The 22,214-nt window shown below is 37.6% G+C and overlaps 2 protein-coding genes across 4 annotated transcripts in view; one reads left to right on the forward strand and one right to left on the reverse strand.

Moving 5' to 3' along the window:
• Positions 1 to 22,214, forward strand: part of LOC138852672 (uncharacterized) — an 84,401-nt gene that overhangs the window by 4,491 nt on the left and 57,696 nt on the right. The gene's annotated exons all lie outside the window — the stretch shown is intronic.
• Pngl (N-glycanase Pngl) overlaps positions 1,693 to 22,214 on the reverse strand; it is a 46,850-nt gene continuing 26,328 nt past the window's right edge. For all 3 annotated transcript variants that reach the window (XM_070084781.1, XM_070084780.1, XM_070084782.1), the window contains 4 exons: positions 18,862 to 19,010; positions 10,947 to 11,219; positions 10,227 to 10,385; positions 1,693 to 2,964 (listed from right to left, as the gene is read on the reverse strand). In XM_070084781.1, coding sequence (XP_069940882.1) covers positions 2,789 to 2,964; positions 10,227 to 10,385; positions 10,947 to 11,219; positions 18,862 to 19,010 — 757 coding nt within the window. In that variant the 3' untranslated portion in view covers positions 1,693 to 2,788. The remainder of the gene's footprint in view (positions 2,965 to 10,226; positions 10,386 to 10,946; positions 11,220 to 18,861; positions 19,011 to 22,214) is intronic.

Raw genomic sequence — 22,214 nt, forward strand, 5'->3', positions numbered from 1 at the left:
AGAAAGAAAATCCCAAAAAAGAAAATACTTTCATCATTCAACACTTTCACCTCACTCACACATAATCACTGTCTTTGCAGAGGCGCTCAGATATGACAGTTTAAAAGTCAACCTCCAAACTGCCAATATCCCAAACCCCTCCTTTAAAGTGCAGGCACTGTATTTATCATTTCCAGGACTCAAGTCCGACTAACCAGTTTCCATAAATTCCTTCACAAAATATTACCCTGTTCACACTCCAACAGCTTGCCAGGTCCCAAAAACCATTCGTCTCTATTCACTCCTATCTAACACACTCATGCATGCTTGCTGGAAGCCCAAGTCCCTCTCCCACAAAATCACCTTTACCCCTTCTCTCCAACCTCTTTGGGGCCAACCCCTACCTCACCTTCCTTCCCCTACAGATTTATATGCTCTCCAAGTCATTCTACTTTGATCCATTCTCTCTAAATGACCAAACCACCTCGACAACCCCTCTTCAGCTCTAATTCTTTTAGTAACTCCACACCTCCTCCTAATTTCCACACTCTGAATTTTCTGCACAATATTTACACCACACATTGCCCTTTGACAGGACATCTTCACCTCCAGCTGCCTCCTCACTGCAGTATTTGCAACCCAAGCTTCACACCCATAAGAGTGTTGGTATCACTATACTCTCATACATTCCCTTCTTTCCATAAATATACATCTGCACATGCATGCATACATAAAAAGCATTTACATATTTAAGTAGAGCTTTAAGGCACCAAGACTACTTAATGCACTAATTAGTAAATTTCACTGCCCCTTTGCATAACAAAATACAAACTGTATATTTTTTTTGTTGTTTTTTTTCAACAAGTCGGCCGTCTCCCACCGAGGCAGGGTGACCCAAAAAAGAAAGAAAATCCCCAAAAAGAAAATGCTTTCATCATCATTCAACACTTTCACCACACTCACACATAATCACTGTTTTTGCAGAGGAGCTCAGAATACAACAGTTTAGAAGCATATACATATAAAGATACACAACATATCCCTCCAAACTGCCAATATCCCAAACCCCTCCTTTAAAGTGAAGGCATTGTACTTCCCATTTCCAGGACTCAAGTCTGACTATATGAAAATAACCAGTTTCCCTGAATTCCTTCACTAAATATTACCCTGCTCACACTCCAACAGATCGTCAGGTCCCAAGTACCATTCATCTCCATTCACTCCTATCTAACATGCTCATGCACACTTGCTGGAAGTCCAAGCCCCTTGCCCACAAAACCTCCTTTACCCCCTCTCTCCAACCCTTTCGAGGACGACCCCTACCTCGCCTTCCTTCCCCTATAGATTTATATGCTTTCCATGTCATTCTACTTTGATCCATTCTCTCTAAATGACCAAACCACCTCAACAACCCCTCTTCTGCCCTCTGACTAATACTTTTATTAACTCCACACCTTTTCCTAATTTCCACACTCCAAATTTTCTGCATAATAATAATATAATAATAATAATATATGGAGGCAAAGAAGGGAATGTATGATAGTATAGTAGTACCAACACTCTTATATGGGTGTGAAGCTTGGGTGGTAAATGCAGCAGCAAGGAGACGGTTGGAGGCAGTGGAGATGTCCTGTCTAAGGGCAATGTGTGGTGTAAATATTATGCAAACTGTATATATTAATATCTAAAACAAAATGGGATAAATAAAATACATTATCATATACAGTACTACACTGCAGTGTCTTTAATTTTTTAATTTTCTGTGGCAAAAAAAGAAAAGCTTGATACTTAACCAAATTGTGCCACACCTATTGATTATTTAACCTAAGACTGATTCAGTGCCAAAATTTCAGAATTTTCAGAATTTCAAATGGCATAAAAATGAGTCGGGAACACACAAACAGACTCGACTAACCTGAAGATACGTATTACAGATTTTGCAAGATAATAAAATAATGAAAATTTCATATATATAATTTTTTTTTATACCTGAATCTTAAAATGGAATAGTACTTTTACAAATAAAAACAAGGCTACAATACACAAAGAACCCAAACATAGGAGACTGAAACTTATGACAATGTTTCAGTTAAATTTGGACAATCAACTAGTCTGTTGTGTGACTGTTCAATGGTTCAAATTGGACCGAAATGACGTCATAAGTTTTAGTCTCCTATATGTGGTTTATTTGTGTATTGTTTGTCACAGTACTGCCTTTTTCATTATTCTTTTAAAAAAGCTACCTTTAAACAGTTTAAAGGGTTTAAAAACACAAACCTATTAAAGATTTTCTCAAAATATCAAACAAAATATGTATACAGAAATCTTAATTTTTAACAAAATCATGGTGCCTTATTATACCTACTAGGGAATCTAATTAGGAAAAAAAAATATGAATAAAGTGCCATAGCAAATATTCCTAGTACATGTTAAATGTCAAATAGTCAAAATTATTTGATAATAAGGACCTCTACAACTACCAATAAAGAAAGAGTTCAGTTTAAATGAACAGGAAAAATAAAATCTTTAAATCTATATACAATGTATATTAATTTTTGTCACACTATTCAGATGTGTAAAACAAACACTTCACTTGTTCAAAAATCATTTGTATGTGATAAAAAGAGATACTTGACAGAGATACTTGCATACCTACTACACCATGTTAAAAGGTACAAAAGTAAAAACAGTATTGCATGGCACTATACTACACAGACTTCAACAATATATTTACAAAGTGTGAGGTAGAGGCATCACAAGATCACTCTGTAACTTGGCTAAGCTGTATAACCTACTTTCCAAACACAATTCAGTTATATTTAATGTGTATCAGAAATGGGAATTGATCAAGAGAGCTGTCTGACTGACGAAAGAGTTGAGCATGTTGCCAGGCATTTTCTCCTTGACCATTTAAAAGACGTGCTGATAGTTCAATTATTGATGCCTCGTGCTCCAAGTCACATTGGAAAAGCTCCAGTACACCTTCTGGAAAAAGATATTTATTTTCAGTCCAGTTTTTATATAAATAAAAATTACAGTAAAACACATTTACACAAAATGTAATTTTTTTTTTTTTTTTTTTTTTTCAACAAGTCGGCCGTCTCCCACCGAGGCAGGGTGACCCAAAAAAGAAAGAAAATCCCCAAAAAGAAAATACTTTCATCATCATTCAACACTTTCACCACACTCGCACATTATCACTGTTTTTGCAGAGGTGCTCAGAATACAACAGTCTAGAAGCATAAACATATAAAGATACACAACATATCCCTCCAAACTGCCAATATCCCAAACCCCTCCTTTAAAGTGCAGGCATTGTACTTCCCATTTCCAGGACTCAAGTCCGACTATATGAAAATAACCGGTTTCCCTGAATCCCTTCACTAAATATTACCCTGCTCACACTCCAACAGATCGTCAGGTCCCAAGTACCATTCGTCTCCATTCACTCCTATCTAACACGCTCACGCACGCTTGCTGGAAGTCCAAGCCCCTTACCCACAAAACCTCCTTTACCCCCTCTCTCCAACCCTTTCGAGGACGACCCCTACCCCGCCTTCCTTCCCCTATAGATTTATATGCTTTCCATGTCATTCTACTGTGATCCATTCTCTCTAAATGACCAAACCACCTCAACAACCCCTCTTCTGCCCTCTGACTAATACTTTTATTAACTCCACACCTTCTCCTAATTTCCACACTCCGAATTTTCTGCATAATATTTACACCACACATTGCCCTTAAACAGGACATCTCCGCTGCCTCCAACCGTCTCCTCGCTGCTGCATTTACCACCCAAGCTTCACACCCATATAAGAGTGTTGGTACTACTATACTTTCATACATTCCCTTCTTTGCCTCCATAGATAACGTTTTTTGACTCCACATATACCTCAACGCACCACTCACCTTTTTTCCCTCATCAATTCTATGATTAACCTCATCCTTCATAAATCCATCCGCCGACACGTCAACTCCCAAGTATCTGAAAACATTCACTTCTTCCATACTCCTCCTCCCCAATTTGATATCCAATTTTTCTTTATCTAAATCATTTGACACCCTCATCACCTTACTCTTTTCTATGTTCACTTTCAACTTTCTACCTTTACACACATTCCCAAACTCATCCACTAACCTTTGCAATTTTTCTTTAGAATCTCCCATAAGCACAGTATCATCAGCAAAAAGTAACTGTGTCAATTCCCATTTTGAATTTGATTCCCCATAATTTAATCCCACCCCTCTCCCAAACACCCTAGCATTTACTTCCTTTACAACCCCATCTATAAATATATTAAACAACCATGGTGACATTACACATCCCTGTCTAAGACCTACTTTTACCGGGAAGTAGTCTCCCTCTCTTCTACACACCCTAACCTGAGCCTCACTATCCTCATAAAAACTCTTTACAGCATTTAATAACTTACCACCTATTCCATATACTTGCAACATCTGCCACATTGCTCCTCTATCCACTCTATCATATGCCTTTTCTAAATCCATAAATGCAATAAAAACTTCCCTATCTTTATCTAAATACTGTTCACATATATGCTTCAATGTAAACACCTGATCTACACATCCCCTACCCACTCTAAAACCTCCTTGCTCATCCGCAATCCTACATTCTGTCTTACCTCTAATTCTTTCAATTATAACCCTACCGTACACTTTTCCTGGTATACTCAGTAAGCTTATTCCTCTATAATTTTTACAGTCTCTTTTGTCCCCTTTCCCTTTATATAAAGGGACTATACATGCTCTCTGCCAATCCCTAGGTACCTTCCCCTCTTTCATACATTTATTAAACAAAAGTACCAACCACTCCAACACTATATCCCCCCCTGCTTTTAACATTTCTGTCATGATCCCATCAGTTCCAGCTGCTTTACCCCCTTTCATTTTACGTAATGCCTCACGTACCTCCCCCACACTTACATTCTGCTCTTCTTCACTCCTAAAAGATGGTATACCTCCCTGACCAGTGCATGAAATTACTGCCTCTGTTTCTTCCTTAACATTTAAAAGTTCCTCAAAATATTCTCGCCATCTACCCAATACCTCCATCTCCCCATCTACTAACTCCCCTACTCTGTTTTTAACTGACAAATCCATATTTTCCCTAGGCTTTCTTAACTTGTTTAACTCACTCCAAAATTTTTTCTTATTTTCATTAAAATTTCTTGACAGTGCCTCTCCCACTCTATCATCTGCTCTCCTTTTGCACTCTCTCACCACTCTCTTTACCTTTCTTTTACTCTCCATATACTCTGCTCTTCTTATAACACTTCTGCTTTGTAAAAACCTCTCATAAGCTACCTTTTTCTCTTTTATCACACCCTTTACTTCATCATTCCACCAATCACTCCTCTTTCCTCCTGCCCCCACCCTCCTATAACCACAAACTTCTGCCCCACATTCTAATACTGCATTTTTAAAACTATTCCAACCCTCTTCAACCCCCCCACTACTCATCTTTGCACTAGCCCACCTTTCTGCCAATAGTCGCTTATATCTCACCCGAACTTCCTCCTCCCTTAGTTTATACACTTTCACCTCCCTCTTACTTGTTGTTGCCACCTTCCTCTTTTCCCATCTACCTCTTACTCTAACTGTAGCTACAACTAAATAATGATCCGATATATCAGTTGCCCCTCTATAAACATGTACATCCTGGAGCCTACCCATCAACCTTTTATCCACCAATACATAATCTAATAAACTACTTTCATTACGTGCTACATCATACCTTGTATATTTATTTATCCTCTTTTTCATAAAATATGTATTACTTATTACCAAATTTCTTTCTACACATAGCTCAATTAAAGGCTCCCCATTTACATTTACCCAAGAATTTAATTATTTATGGTTCCATATAATTCTGTCTTATGCTCAGGCTAAAATGTCTGAACTCAAACTATAAAACTCAAAAAATAAAGGTTAGATACTACCAATTAAATCTGCACCATTTTCAAATCTTTTCCCTCTAAATAATACAAATATTGCAAGAAAAGCATACAGTGCCCAATTCTTTCCTGGACATAATGCACTAACCGGATACACTAACTAGATAAAGACAAGTAAGAAATTAATATACCAATGCAGTATAAGGTAATAAAAAGAATCTAAAAAGAGCATAATAGATGAAAGTTTAAATTAAATCTCTTTTTCAAATTTGTAAATAAAAAATTAATGTTAAACAGAAAATACAACAAAATCTCACATTTCATGTGGGTTATGTTCCTGAAAACTGGTGTATTGCATAAAGTCACAGTACAGTGGACCCCCGCATAACGATTACCTCCGAATGCGACCAATTATGTAAGTGTATTTATGTAAGTGCGTTTGTACGTGTATGTTTGGGGGTCTGAAATGGACTAATCTACTTCACAATATTTCTTATGGGAACAAATTCGGTCAGTACTGGCACCTGAACATACTTCTGGAGTGAAAAAATATCGTTAACCGGGGGTCCACTGTATACAGACTGAAGAATACTTCTTTCAACAAACTGGCCACATCCCATCGAGGCAGGGTGGCCCAAAAAGAAAAAGGAAAGTTGATCTTTTTAAATTTAGTAATTCATACAGGACAAGGGATTACTAGCCCCTTGCTCCCGGCATTTTAGTCACCTCTTACGACACGCATGGCTTAAGGAGGAAGAATTCTGTTCCACTTCTACATGAACACTCCCAAGTTATTGTCCTAAAATAAAAGAGTAATGAAAAAGTGGCCCAAATACAAAGTTTACTATAATTATAGTACAATAATAAAACCACCATTTATGAAGACTGCAAGGCTGACCAACTATACAGCATACATTACTCTAAGGAAACATGCTTATATTAGTATAACAGATAAAACATACACAGGTGACAGGCAAGAGTCCCTTAATTACAGGAAGTATCACCAAAGTGTATAACATGCAAATTTAAAATACTGGCAATAACAGTGAAAATTTATCTAGACTTCTGTAATGATTTTAAGGACATCTTAACACTCAGCTAAAATAAGCTGCATTTTCCCCTGTATTAATAGTTACAGTCCTCCCTCACAAATCCAGCAATCAGTTATTCGGTTCCTTCAGTTATTCGGCACTAATTTTGGCTAGCATAATTTCAAATTTCCAGGGTCGCCACACCAACCTGCTGGTACTGTTTGGTGGCGCTACTTGCTGCATAAGTCATTCCAATTTCTTTTTCTCCATTTATTGTTTTAACCTGCTTACTTTTAGCCCTAGCCATGGTTCCAATGAATAAAAGAAATGCTTCTCATTATGTAAAGCACCTACACAGTACATTATCCATTAAAGATAAGGTGGCTTTGAAGCCACTGGAAATAAGCCAATAGAAATAAGCCACTCTGTCTGACTTTTTTGAGTTATCCTAGGTTCTCTACACATATGCTTCTATGTATGATAATTCTATGTAACTGTATTTGTGTATACCTGAATAAACTTACTTACTTACTCAGTTGTCATGAACTCAGTCTCATGAAGCAGGAGAATATGCTTTATTATAATGCTAATATCAACACTACAGCTTATTTGCCTATCACAATTGATCTAATATGACATAATAAACAATATAAATAACATAAAACATGTTAAATACTCCAGAATAAATAATGTTTGGCAAAATACCGAGCAGTTCGACAGAGTTATGAAGAGGATATGGTAAACAAATACCATATCCCTATCCTTGTCTTGGTGGCTTATATTAGAGAAAACGGAGTATAGCACTGGGCTAACTATGATATACACTCGTACTCCACCATAAACATGAAACAAAAAAGTTATTTTCTCTCTATAGATTATCACACAGCAGCATATGTGTAGAGAACCTAGGATAACCCCAAAAAAAGTCAACGTGGCTTATTTCTAGTACCTGGCTTGGGTTAGCCATATATGATTTTTGGTAAATATTCGATTCCCAGCCAGGGTAGAAACACTAGGTGTGTTTCTTACACCTGTTGTCTATGTTTACCCATCAGTAAATGGGTACCTGGGTGTTAGTCAACTGGTGTGGGTGTTATCCTGGGACATTGACCTAATTTTCTTGAAATACTCTGCATAACAAGCGGCTTTCTATACAGTAGTATGTCACTGATGTCAGCTAGGCATGTATACCTTGTACATGTACGTGTAGTAAATAAAGATATTATTATTATTATTATTATTATTTTCTCAGTTGTTTGTTGGGTTATCTTATTCAAACTTGGACAATGTATGATGGAAAGATACTTCTTCACATACACCAAAAATGAAAGAAATCAGACCATAAATAGCGGAGTTCACTTCTCAGCCATTAGTGGCCACTTAGCGGTATATTTTTGTATGGTTGTTGTGGTTTTATTCTCATTTTTTCAGTCTCATTTGATAGAATGAAAGATATATTACAGAAATAGATATGATTTTGATTACTTTCATGAAGAAAAGTACCTTGAAATTGCGCTCACAGTAGCGAAAATGTTCTGTTCTTTAGTGAAGCTCAAGAGTAAACAAATGACGTCACCGTCCAATACCTGTCCGCCTGCCAGTCTAAATTCCAGTACGGAGTCAAGAATGGATTGACATTATTTATACAATTATTACAATAATGCAGTAGTCTGCATAACAGTAAATCTTCTATTTTTTTGTTAATAAAAATTCCAAATGGTAAGCAAGAGTAATATAAGAGGGGCCTGTAGCCGTGACTAATGAACAGAGAAAATGTTATTTTAGTGCCAGGAATGTCTGCATTATTTATTCTGGACACTATTTTGAAATTGGCATCTGTTGAAATTTGTGTGAAATCGGCCAAATTGCCAATTTCTGACCACTTTATTGGGTAGTTGAAATAAGTGAATGGGCGGTTTCTTGTACTCAGTTGACAGACTAGAAGTAAATAAGTTTATTCAGGTTTACACAAATACAGTTACACAGATTATCATACATAACAGTGTATGTATAGAGAACCTGGGATAACCCAGAAAAGTCAGACAAAGTGACTTATTTCTAGTACCTGGCTTAGGCTTGCCATATGATTTTTGGTAAATATTTTTTTATTCTCGGTTGTTTGTTGGGCTATCTCATTGAAACTTGGGCAATGTATGATGGAAAGATGCTTCTTAATGTACAACAAAAATAAAAAAGACGGACGATAAATAAGGGAGTTCACTTCTCAGCCATTAGCCGCCTCTTTGCAGTATGTTTTCGCATGGTTTTTATGGTTTTATGTTGTTGTTTAGGGTTGTTGAGGTGGTTCGGACATGTAGAGAGAATGGAGCGAAACAGAGTGACTTCAAGAGTGTATCAGTCTGTAGTGGAAGGAAGGCGGGGTAGGGGTCGGCCTAGGAATGGTTGGAGGAAGGGGGTAAAGGAGGTTTTGTGTGCGAGGGGCTTGGACTTCCAGCAGGCATGCGTGAGCGTGTTTGATAGGAGTGAATGGAGACAAATGGTTTTTAATACTTGACGTGCTGTTGGAGTGTGAGCAAAGTAACATTTATGAAGGGGTTCAGGGAAACCGGCAGGCCGGACTTGAATCCTGGAGATGGGAAGTACAGTGCCTGCACTCCTTCAGAGTGCAGGCACTGTACTTCCCAACACCCCTCCTTCAGAGGGGTGTTAATGTTGCAGTTTAAAAACTGTAGTGTAAAGCACCCTTCTGGCAAGACAGTGATGGAGTGAATGATGGTGAAAGTTTTTCTTTTTCGGGCCACCCTGCCTTGGTGGGAATCGGCCAGTGTGATAATAAAAAAAAAAAAAATTGATAGAATGGAAGATATATCACAGAAATAGACATGATTTTGATTGCTTTCATGACGAAAAGTACCTTGAAATTGAGCTCAAAGTAGAGGAAATGTTCGATTTTTGCCGATGTTTAATGAACTTTGTGTAAGTCAAGTTGGCTAATTTTGTGAAGTGTATTCTAACCTAACCACTCTGTAATCTGGCAAACTCAGTAATCCGGCACACTACAGGTCCCAATGATGCCGGATCTGTGAGGGACGACTGGATTCAAAAGCAACACATACAGTGGTACCTCGAGTTACGAACTTAATTCGTTCCAGAAGGCTGTTTGAGTTCCGATACCAAATGAATTTGTTCCCATAAGGAATAATGTAAATTAGATTAGTCCGTTTCAGACCCCCAAAAATACACTTACAAAAGCACTTACAAAAATACACTTACATAATTGTTTGAGTTAGGAACCGTTTGAAACTCGAGGTACCACTGTACTTTGTCCCTATAAAGTTACCTTTGTTTCCCAGGAAGCACTTGTCTCCAGTACAAAGCTGCCATGTAACACTTCCACTTTCAAATGTGGCATGCTGAAACACAATCAGTACTGATATGGCTTTAAGTCCAGTGTGCGACCAATCCACTACCCAGCTTATTTCACCAACACTGCTTTTTTCTGCAATGATAAAAATTCTTTAAAATATGGCAGTGAGATGTATACAGTACCTCTTAACAGATGGATATATCTATGTCCTTTGAGAATAAAAGCATAACTAAAAATGTACAAGTGAAAGGAGCACAAACATATCAAAGACATAAAATGATAATAGTATATAGTTAAGGCAGCATACATTAAGGCTAAAAAAATTATAGTTTAATTATGAAGGAAAATTATATTCATGTAGAGTGCTAAACCTAGTGGAGTTCAGCCCTTACAGTTCAGGGTATTTATTAAATGTCCTGAGCTGTACTTGAGTGTCATCTTCCACACCAGGTGGGTCATTCAAGAATATGCATGAAAAGTGTTGAATTAAGTTACATATAAATTTCTGTTAAATGCCGTCAGTAATGCTGCCTCATTTTTTAACATAACATGTATGCTGCTGTCACCACTTCCTTGATATGGAAAAAATGTGTCATAGCAAGAGGTGACAACATCACACACAATTTAAAATTAACTAATAATTCAATAAAGTTAAAATATGTCAATAACATGTCAGAGAAGTCCTACACTTGCCTCTTCGTGATACATATACCATTTTCCAGTCAGTTTCGTGTTTTCTTATTATATCCCTTGCTGATTTGACGCCAGAATTCCAACCCTTCATCATTTCACCTGCTGAAACTCTTAAATATTCATCTCTAGCTGATGAATACTTCACCATAAACTCTTTCTTTTCAATTTCTTCTGGTTTAAGTTTGAAGGTGTAACTTGAGATGCCGACAGCCTGTGTTTCACCTCTTGCTAAACGCCATGACAGGGAGCCAGAACATCGTCCCTCATTTTCAGCTATTTAATAAAAAATTATCTTTAATTACAGAGCTTCTGAATAATTAAGTGTAAGTTTTTTTTTAACACAGCCATCTCCTACTGAGGCAGGGTGACCCTAAAAAGAAACTTTCACCATCATTCACAAATAATCAATGTCTTTGCAGAGGTGCCCAGACATGACAGTTTAGATGTCACTCCACACAGCCAATATCCCAAACCCCTCCTTTAAAGAGCAGGCATTGTACTTCCTCCCTCCAGGACTCAGGTCTGGCTATAATTACCTACTGCATATTTAAAATGCTTTAAAATTGAAATCAAGCAAGGAAGTAGAGTTATAAACAAATAAAGAAATTTAATGTCGTAGATGGGATCAGAGGAAAATGGCAACAATAAGTAAGAGGGAGGTGAAAGTGTATAAATTAAGGGAGGAGGAAGTTCGGGTGAAATATAAGCAACTATTGGCAGAAAGGTGGGCTGGTGCAGGTATGAGTAGTGGGGGAGGGGTGAAGAGGGTTGGAATAGTTTTAAAAATGCAGTATTAGAATGTGAGGCAGAAGTTTGTGGTTATAGGAGGGTGGGGGCAGGAGGAAAGAGGGTGATTGGTGAAATAATGAAGTAAAGGGTGTGATAAAAGAAAAAGGTAGCTTATGAGAGGTGATGAATGTTTGACGTTTCAGCGGGTGGATTTATGAAGGATGAGGTTAATCATAAAATTGATGAAAGAAAAAAGGTGAGTGGTGCATTGAGGTATATGTAGAGGCAAAGAATGTTATCTATGGAGGCAAAGAAGGGAATGTATGAAAGTATAGTAGTACCAACACTCTTGTATGGGTGTGAAGCTTCGGTTGTAAATGCTGCAGCGAGGAGGCGGTTGGAGGCAATGTGTGGTGTAAATATTACGCAGAAAATTTGGAGTGTGGAAATTAGGAGGTGTGGAGTTAATAAAAGTATTAGTCAGAGGGCTGAAGAGGGTTTCTTGAGGTGGTTTGGTCATTTAGAGAGAATGGATCAAAGTAGAATGACATGGAGAACGTATAAATCTGTAGGGGAAGGAAGGCGGGGTAGGGATCGTCCTCAAACAGGTTGGAGGGAGGGGGTAAAGGAGGTGTTGTGGGCGAGGGGTTTGGACTTCCAGAAAGCGTGCGTGAGCGTGTTAGATATGAGTGAATGGAGACAAATTGTATTTGAGACCTGACGAGCTGTTGGAGTGTGAGCAGGGTAATATTTAGTGAAGGGATTCAGGGAAACCGGTTATTTCATATAATCGGACTTGAGTCCTGGAAATGTGAAGTACAATGCCTGCACTCTAAAGGAGGGGTTCGAGATATTGGCAGTTTGGAGGGATATACAGTGGACCCCCGCTTAACGATCACCTCCCAATGCGACCAATTATGTAAGTGTATTTATATAAGTGCGTTTGTACGTGTATGTGTGGGGGGTCTGAAATGGACTAATCTACTTCACAATATTCCTTATGGGAACAAATTCGGTCAGTACTGGCACCTGAACATACTTCTGGAATGAAAAAATATCGTTAATCGGGGTCCACTGTACTGTGTATTTTTATACATATATACTACTTCTAAACTGTTGTATTCTGGGCACCTCTGCAAAAACAGTGATTATGTGTGAGAGAGGTGAAAGTGTTGAATGATGATGAAAGTATTTTCTTTTCGTGGATTTTCTTTCTTTTTGGGTCACCCTGCCTCGGTGGGAGACGGCCGACTTGATGAAAAAAAAAAAAAATGACAAATCCATCATAATGAAAAGTGAAAATAGACCTTCATGAAGAATATGCAACATAAGATACTGTACTGAACTGTAGGACAGAGAAAGGTATCTAGGAGTAATTATAAAAAAAAAAATGATCAAAATACAAGAGATGCTGAGTTCTTATGCAATCACACTGTGGGAAGAGTGGTACTCCTCCCAGAGAAGAGGTCCCCTAGACACAAACCACACATGCCTCACCAAAACATTGGGGGTGACCCAGTGTTGGGGTGAGGGGAGGTGTTTGTCATATTGCAGTTGAGCAAGATAACATTTATGAAGGGATTCAGGGAAACTGATTACTTACTACTTCCTTGTAACTCAAGTTCTGGTAAAGTGTCTGCACTTTGGACGATGATGCATTTTGGAGGGTCATTTGAAATGACTTGTCCAATAACTTCTGGCAAGACAGGTTATTGAATGAAGTTTTAGGATAGTTTTAACATCTAATGATGGTTCAAGCTGACAGGAAGGTGACGTTACCTCAAAGAATCAAATGTTACAACAGTGGTATGCGAATAAAGCATCTCTGAATGCACAACCTGTCAAACCTTGACCACGCCGAGTTCCACCCATCTGCTAAGACGAGGAAACTAAGACTACAGTGGGCACATACCACCCTGCTTTGGTGGGATACGGCCAGTTCATCGAAAGAAGAATAATAAAACAGAATAAGTTCAAAGATATGGACAAAATGAATTCAGTGTTTAATATGAATTATAGAAAAAGCTAGAGCAATGATGCCCTCTCTGTAAAAAAGGAGGGGGAAAATGAATATGCAGTAGAACCTCTACTTATGAGTTTAATCCGCTCCGTGACCTTGCTCGCATCTGGATTTGCTCGTTTGCAGTAAATTTTCCTCATTTAAATTAACTGATATGGAATTAATCAGTTCCCGTGGAATTCCAGGCACGACAAAATACTTCAATAATTTCCCTAATATCAACTCTATGGCTTATTTATCGATCACAATCTAATATGACATAATAAACAATATTAATAACACAGAAACATGATATATACACTAGGATGAATGAAATATTACGTCAGTGAGTTGTGTTAGTGGAGGCAGTACAATGGCCTGTTGTTGTTGTTGTTGTTGGGGTATACAGGGCCACCACGGTGGCCATTCCTACATACCTTCCCATGCTTTTATTATAACAGAAAACGGAGTGTTTGTAGGGCAAACTCCATTAGATCACCACGTACATAGTTTCATGAGGAAAACAACAACAACAATAATAATAATAATAATAATGTAAAGAAATTATGTAGTAATACAGCATTTACCTGGAGATGGAGAAGAGATGCTGGGCACATCAGAGTATGCTAATTTATACGTAGTACGCACATACACATTATTATTACGTATAATTATTATTATTCTAGGTAGTACAGTGGACCCCCGCATAATGATTACCTCCGAATGTGACCAATTATGTAAGTGCGTATGTACGTGTATGTTTGGGGGTCTGAAATGGACTAATCTACATCACAATATTTCTTATGGGAAAAAATTCGGTCAGTACTGACACCTGAACATACTTCTGGAGTGAAAAAATATCGTTAACCGGGGGTCCACTGTAGGTTGGTAGACAGCAACCGCCCAGGGAGGTACTACCGTCCTGCCAAGTGATTGTAAAACGAAAGCCTGTAATTGTTTTACATGATGGTAGGAGTGCTGGTGTCTTTTTTCTTTCTCATAAACGTGCAAGATTTCAGGTATGTCTTGCTACTTCCACTTACACTTAGGTCACACTACACATACATGTACAAGCATATATATACACACCCCTCTGGGTTTTCTGCTATTTTCTTTCTAGTTCTTGTTCTTGTTTATTTCCTCTTATCTCCATGGGGAAGTGGAACAGAATTCTTCCTCCGTAAGCCATGCATGTTGTAAGAAGCGACTAAAATGCCGGGAGCAAGGGGCTAGTAACCCCTTCTCCTGTATAAATTACTAAATTTGAAAAGAGAAACTTTTGTTTTTCTTTTTGGGCCACCCTGCCTTGGTGGGATACGGCCGGTTTGTTGAAAGAAGAAGAAGAATTATTATTATAGTAGTATTACGTATTATTGTATTACTATTATACGTATTATATTATTATTATATGTATTATTATTATTATTATTACGTATTATTATTATCATTACGTATTGTTATTATTAATTAGTACGTACATTTTTTTTTTTTTTTTTCAACAAGTCGGCCGTCTCCCACTGAGGCAGGGTGACCCAAAAAAGAAAGAAAATCCCCAAAAAGAAAATACTTTCATCATCATTCAACACTTTCACCACACTCGCACATTATCACTGTTTTTGCAGAGGTGCTCAGAATACAACAGTCTAGAAGCATACACATATAAAGATACACAACATATCCTTCCAAACTGCCAATATCCCAAACCCCTCCTTTAAAGTGCAGGCATTGTACTTCCCATTTCCAGGACTCAAGTCCGACTATATGAAAATAACATACTTACATACATACGTACATACTTTTATAATAATAACTCTTGCTTACCATTTAGAATTTTCTTTCACACACAAAATAGAAGATTTACTGTTATGCAGACTACTGCATTATTGTAATAATTGTATAAATAATGTCAACTCATTCATGAGTGCATATTAGACTGGCCAGTTGGACACACATTGAACAGTGACACTGTTTGTTTACTCCTGAACATCGGCAAAAATCAAACATTTCCGCTACTTTGAGCTCAATTTCAAGATATTTTTATTTGTGAAAGCAATCAAAATCATATCTAGTTCTGTAATATATCTTCCATTCTATCAAATGAGACCAAAAACGAGAATGCAACCATAAAAACCATACGAAAATATACCGCTAGGGGGCGGCTAATAGTTGAGAAGTGAACTCTGTTATTTATGGTCAAATTTCTTTCAATTTTGGTGTACGTTAAGAAGCATCTTTCCATCATACATTGCCTAAGTTTAAATAAGATAGTCTAACAAACAAATGAGATCCAATTCCCTAGATCAAGGTCAAGAGCCCCTCACCAGCATCAAGGAACCTCCCTTGAGGCCCACTCACATCTGGAAATTTCACTCGTGTCTGGAAGCAAAAAATCGACTGAGTGACTGCTCACATCTGGAAAAACTCCCATGTGGATGCACTCGTAAGTAGAGGTTCCACTGTAATATGTTAATGAAAAGCTGAGATAAAATTGGTAAGGTAGATTTCTTGATTCTACCAGCAAAAGGATGAACAAAAAGCAATATGTAAAATAATAAATAAAAATTCAGAAAGATCATGGGAAAGCATTTTCTTACAAATAATGTAGTTGTAGTATGAAGGGACTCCAAGAGGAAGTTGAGTGCCCAAAACTAGTAGAAGCTTAAAGAATATATGTGGTAAAGAAATAATTAAAAATACAGGTAATTTTACATGCACTCTGTTCATGAAGTGAGGAGATAAATAGTTTTCCTGTTACAGCTAAGAAAATGGAGAAACACTATACTAATTAAGAATTTCATATTTTGTAGCCAAGGTGGTCAGAAGTACATTAAAATAATTTGTTAGGTTATGTCAGAGAGTATGAGATTGAGTGTATGAGAGTATAGTTTTACCAACGCTCTTATATGGGTGTGAAGCGTGGGTGATGAATGTTGCAGCGAGGAGAAGGCTGGAGGCAGTGGAGATGTCATGTCTGAGGGCAATGTGTGGTGTGAATATTATGCTGAGAATTCGTAGTTTGGAAGTTAGGAGGAGGTGCGGGATTACCAAAACTGTTGTCCAGAGGGCTGAGGAAGGGTTGTTGAGGTGGTTCGGACATGTAGAGAGAATGGAGCGAAACAGAATGACTTCAAGAGTGTATCAGTCTGTAGTGGAAGGAAGGCGGGGTAGGGGTCGGCCTAGGAAAGGTTGGAGGGAGGGGGTAAAGGAGGTTTTGTGTGCGAGGGGCTTGGACTTCCAGCAGGCATGCGTGAGCGTGTTTGATAGGAGTGAATGGAGACAAATGGTTTTTAATACTTGATGTGCTGTTGGAGTGTGAGCAAAGTAACATTTATGAAGGGATTCAGGGAAACCGGCAGGCCGGACTTGAGTCCTGGAGATGGGAAGTACAGTGCCTGCACTCTGAAGGAGGGGTGTTAATGTTGCAGTTTAAAAACTGTAGTGTAAAGCACCCTTCTGGCAAGACAGTGATGGAGTGAATGATGGTGAAAGTTTTTGTTTTTCGGGCCACCCTGCCTTGGTGGGAATCGGCCAGTGTGATAATAAAAACAAAAAAAAAATAATAATAATGTCAGATGTATATACAGTAAGTGCCATAAATATGCATGCCCATTTCTTTGCCTTTGCAAACTTATTTGTCTGACAGACTCAAGAAGTGCCAGGGTAACTTTTGAATGGAATGCTACCAAAGACAAAGAATTTCTTAAATTACTGTAAGTTTTCCATACTTTAACCCTTTGAGGGTGGATCCCATTGTTCAATGGCTTTAAAGCCTGGGTTGGTCCCAAAGTTCTCCACCATGAGCTCAGCTCACTCAGATAGGCTGTGAGTGGTAAATTTGGGCCTAGATATGAGAGCATGGGTCTATGCAGCAAGTGTGCACCATATAAAAAAAATCCTGCAGCATGTGGCACATAATGGGGGAAAAAACTGCGACTGTGTTTTTGGATTAAAACAGTGACTTTGTGGTGTATTTTCATATGGTTTTTATGGTTGTATTCTCGATTTCTTGGTATCATTTGATAGAATGGAAGATATATTACAGAAATAGACATGATTTTGGTTAGTTTCAGGACTGAAAGTAGCTTGAAATTGAATGTGCTGACATTATTTATACAATTATTACAATACTGCATTATTCTGTATAACAATAAATCTATTTTTTGTGTGAATAAAAATTCAAAATGGAAAGCAGGTATAATATTGGAGAGGCCTAAGGGGCATGACTAATGAATGGAGGAAATGTTATTTTAGTGCCAAGAATGTCTGCATTGTTTATTCTGGACCCTATTTCGAAACTGTCAATTTTTGAATTTTGTGAGTAATTGGACAAATTACCAATTTCTGACCACTTTATTGGGTAGTTGAAATAAGTAAACGCACAGTTTCTTGTACTCAGTTGGTAGAATAGAAGGAATACTAGAGAAATAGCTACGAGTTTTTTCGACTGAAATAATGGAATTAGCCAAAAATAGGGCTCAAATTGGGTGAAATCGCCAGTGCATAAATATCACCAAAACTGCTAATTTCATGAAAGCATAATTCCATAAGTTTTCCATCAAATTTTATACCTTTTGTTTCATTACCTCTGGAAAAAAATTCTCTATCATTTCGTAATGTTTTTTTTTTAAATTCTCCAACCCTGAAAGCAAGTTTTAGATCAGGGGTTCCGACCCCTCAAAGGGTCAATGACTGGCTTGGAAACTTACTGAACAGAAAATGTCTGGAATCTTATTAAGCATATGCTTCATGGCATGGATGTGTCATCTACCCGAAAATCTCAAGGGCCATTAACCAAGCGTGGGAGGGTATTGATTTTACTATCCTCCATAACTTATTCTTTTCTATGTCTAAGAGAAATGAGGAGTGCATCAAGAAGAAGGATTATCACATGAAATACTAAACTAGGTGAAGAACACACAGCTTTCAGCATTATATATTTATAAACAATAGGTTATGGTGAGTAGTCTCATGATCTCCGTGTGATCTATTGATGCACCTATGAATTTATGGCACTCATTGTAAGTGTATGATAATACAGTGCACATTGCATTCACATGCATGTCTGCATACTTTACTTTATAAATGCTGAAATCACAAATGTAAAATGGCACTATTGTACTGAAAACTTCTTCCCATTTGAAATGAATCTGTAAATTTGAAATCTTCCCAAAATATTACAATACTTACAGGCTTTCAAAACACGTTGAGGAGCGAAGAATTCTGCAATCTCTGATACCAGTCGATGTTCCAAGAACCGTCTTTTTGGCTCAGGAAATGCTGCCTGCCTTTGTTTATTCATATCCATTATGGTTGATACTAGCCATGTCTCTCTACAACTGTTGAGAAAGCATATTTATTTCAAGAAATGTTATATAAAATATTTAATACATATATAATGTTGTTCAAACATTCCTGTCTCATACATCCATTAGTACTGCATTTAAAAAATATTGGTTTAATTTTTTATTTATCACATATGGTACATTGCAGATCATGATGACAAAAATAAAAAAAAATTCTTTAAAAGATACCAAATACACAAGGATACATATTTGACTAGAATATGAGTTCTAAATGTTTTAGTTCAACTACAGAACTTATTAAAACAGTATTGACTATATGCATATACAGTACCAAATACAGTGGACCCCTGCATAACGATCACCTCCGAATGCGACCAATTATGTAAGTGTATTTATGTAAGTGCGTTTGTACGTGTATGTTTGGGGGTCTGAAATGGACTAATCTACTTCACAATATTCCTTATGGGAACAAATTCGGTCAGTACTGGCACCTGAACATACTTCTGGAGTGAAAAAATATCGTTAACCAGGGGTCCACTGTACTGTATGTACTTTTTAATATTAAAAATACACAAAATAGTCACCACTAAGTAAAGGATACATTTTACATAAAGTGAACAGTGTACATTCTATATAAAGTATATTCTAAATATACTCTGTATCTTCTTCCAGCAAGCATGCGTGAGCATGTTAGATAGGAGTGAATGGAGACAAATGGTATTTGGGATGTGACAAGCTGTTGGAGTGTGAGCAGGGTAATATTTAGTGAAGGAATTCAGGGAAACCGGTTATTTTTATATAGCCGGACTTGAGTCCTGGAAATGGGAAGTACAATGCCTGTACTTTAAAGGAGGGGTTTGGGATATTGGCAGTTTGGAGGGATATGTTGTACATGTATATCTTTATCTAGGTAGTAGGTTGGTAGACAGCAACCGCCCAAGGAGGTACTACCGTCCTGCCAAGTGAGTGTAAAATGAAAGCCTGTAATTGTTTTACATAATGGTAGGATTGCTGGTGTTTTTTGTCTGTCTCATAAACATGCAAGATTTCAGGTATGTCTTGCTACTTCTACTTACACTTAGGTCACACTACACATACATATACAAACATATATATAGTACACACCCCTCTGGGTTTTCTTCTATTTTCTTTCTAGTTCTTGTTCTTGTTTATTTCCTCTTATCTCCATGGGGAAGTGGAACAGAATTCTTCCTCCGTAAGCCATGCGTGTTCTAAGAGGCAACTAAAATGCCGGGAGCAAGGGGCTAGTAACCCCTTCTCCTGTATATATTACTAAATTTAAAATGAGAAACTTTTGTTTTTCTTTTTGGGCCACCCCACCTCAGTGGGATGCGGCTGGTGCGTTGAAAGAAGAAGTATATCTTTGTATGTATATGCTTCTAAACTGTTGTGTTCTGGGCACCTATGCAAAAAGTGATTATGTATGAGTGAGGTGAAAGTGTTGAATGACCCAAAAGGTCACCCTGCCTCGGTGGGAGACGACCAACTTGCTAAAAAAAAAAATTCTTCTTCTTTTAACAAACTAGCTGTATCCCACCAAAGCAGAGTAGCCCAAAAAGAAAAACAGAAGTTCCTCTTTTTAACTTTATTTACTCATTCCTTCTAAATACGTATATCTAAAATAACTAAACACTTCCATACTCATCCACAAAAGAAAAAAATGGAATAATGAAAATCTAATAGGGTATAAAACTGATCTACAGATACAGCATTGTTTTGGCCCCAACGATTTCCATTTGTAAGAACTCTGTAAACCATATACAGGTATCTCACTTATTGCTAATAGAATTCTCTAATTTATATGACCACCCAGAACATTTTGGTAATAAATATGAACTTGCTTCATTTACTTAAGGAAATAGCATTTTTAGAAGATAGGTAATCCAGCCAGTAGAAGTCCTCTGCAAATAAGAACACAAGAATAACTAAATATTACTGGCTCATGCTAGGCAGGTCCTTCTCAAACCCAACCTTTCTTACTCGTGTATTTTTCTAACATAAATGTTTTGGATATAGATGATTTATCTTTTACTTACCAAATATGTATACCACAAATTAACGTCAGTGCATTCCTGCTGCTTGTACACAAGAGGACAACTACTACTGTTACAAGAATATTTCAAAATTTGGTTGCCAGTACATAAGTTTAAAAACTATCTTAACTGAAGCTGTGCATTGTGAACCAACATAATATACCCATGTTTGTTGTGCAATTGAATTTTTAATACATATATATTTTTTAACTTCTTTTTCTTTTTTAGTAAGCTATACACGGGTTACTAGGAGATGTGGAGTTACTAAAAGCATTAGTCAGAGGGCTGAAGAGGGGCTGTTGAGGTGGTTTGGTCATTTAGAGAATGGAACAAAGTAGAATGACTTGGAGAGCCCATAAATCTGTAGGGGAAGGAAGGCGGGGTAGTGGTCATCCCCGAAAAAGTTGGAGGGAGGAGGTAAAGGAGGTTTTGTGGACGAGGGGCTTGGACTTCCAGCAAGCTTGCGTGAGCATGTTAGATAGGAGTGAATGGAGATGAATGGTTTTTGGGACCTGACGAGCTGTTGGAGTGTAAGCAGGGTAATATTTTGTGAAGGGATTCAGGGAAACTGGTTAGCCAGACTCGAGTCCTGGAAATGGGAAGTACACTGCCTGCACTTTAAAGGAGGGGTTTGGGATATTGGCAGTTTGGAGGGACATCTAAACTGTCATATCTGAGCACCTCTGCAAAGATAGTGATAATGTATGAGTGATAGTGAAAGTGTTGAATGATGATGAAAGTTTTTTCTTGCTTTTTGGGTCACCTGCCTCAGTGGGAAATGGCCGACGTGTTAAAAAAAAATTAATCAAGGCTTAAAGTATATGTATACTGATTAAGCAAAGGAGGGGAAAAGAATTTATGGGAGAGACTGATCTTATAAGAGGAAAGTAAGAATTAAAAAACAAAAAAAAAAAAAAAGTCAATCAAATATTGTACTGAATAGATCACATCTTATGAGAAAGTTTGTCTGCAAGAATAGCAAGGCTTACGATTTGTAAATGGAGGACTGAGCCTCCATCACTCCTTGCAGTGACTTATGTACAGAGGTTTAGTGCTTAATATCAATGCAAAAATAATAAAAGTAATAATAGTAGTAAATATGTTATAGTCCCTAGGCCCTAGGTAGTAGGTTGGTAGATAGCAACCACCCAGGGAGGTACTACCGTCCTGCCAAGTGAGTGTA

This window comes from Cherax quadricarinatus, chromosome 14, assembly GCF_038502225.1.
Source record: "Cherax quadricarinatus isolate ZL_2023a chromosome 14, ASM3850222v1, whole genome shotgun sequence".
Taxonomy (NCBI): Eukaryota; Metazoa; Arthropoda; class Malacostraca; order Decapoda; family Parastacidae; genus Cherax; species Cherax quadricarinatus.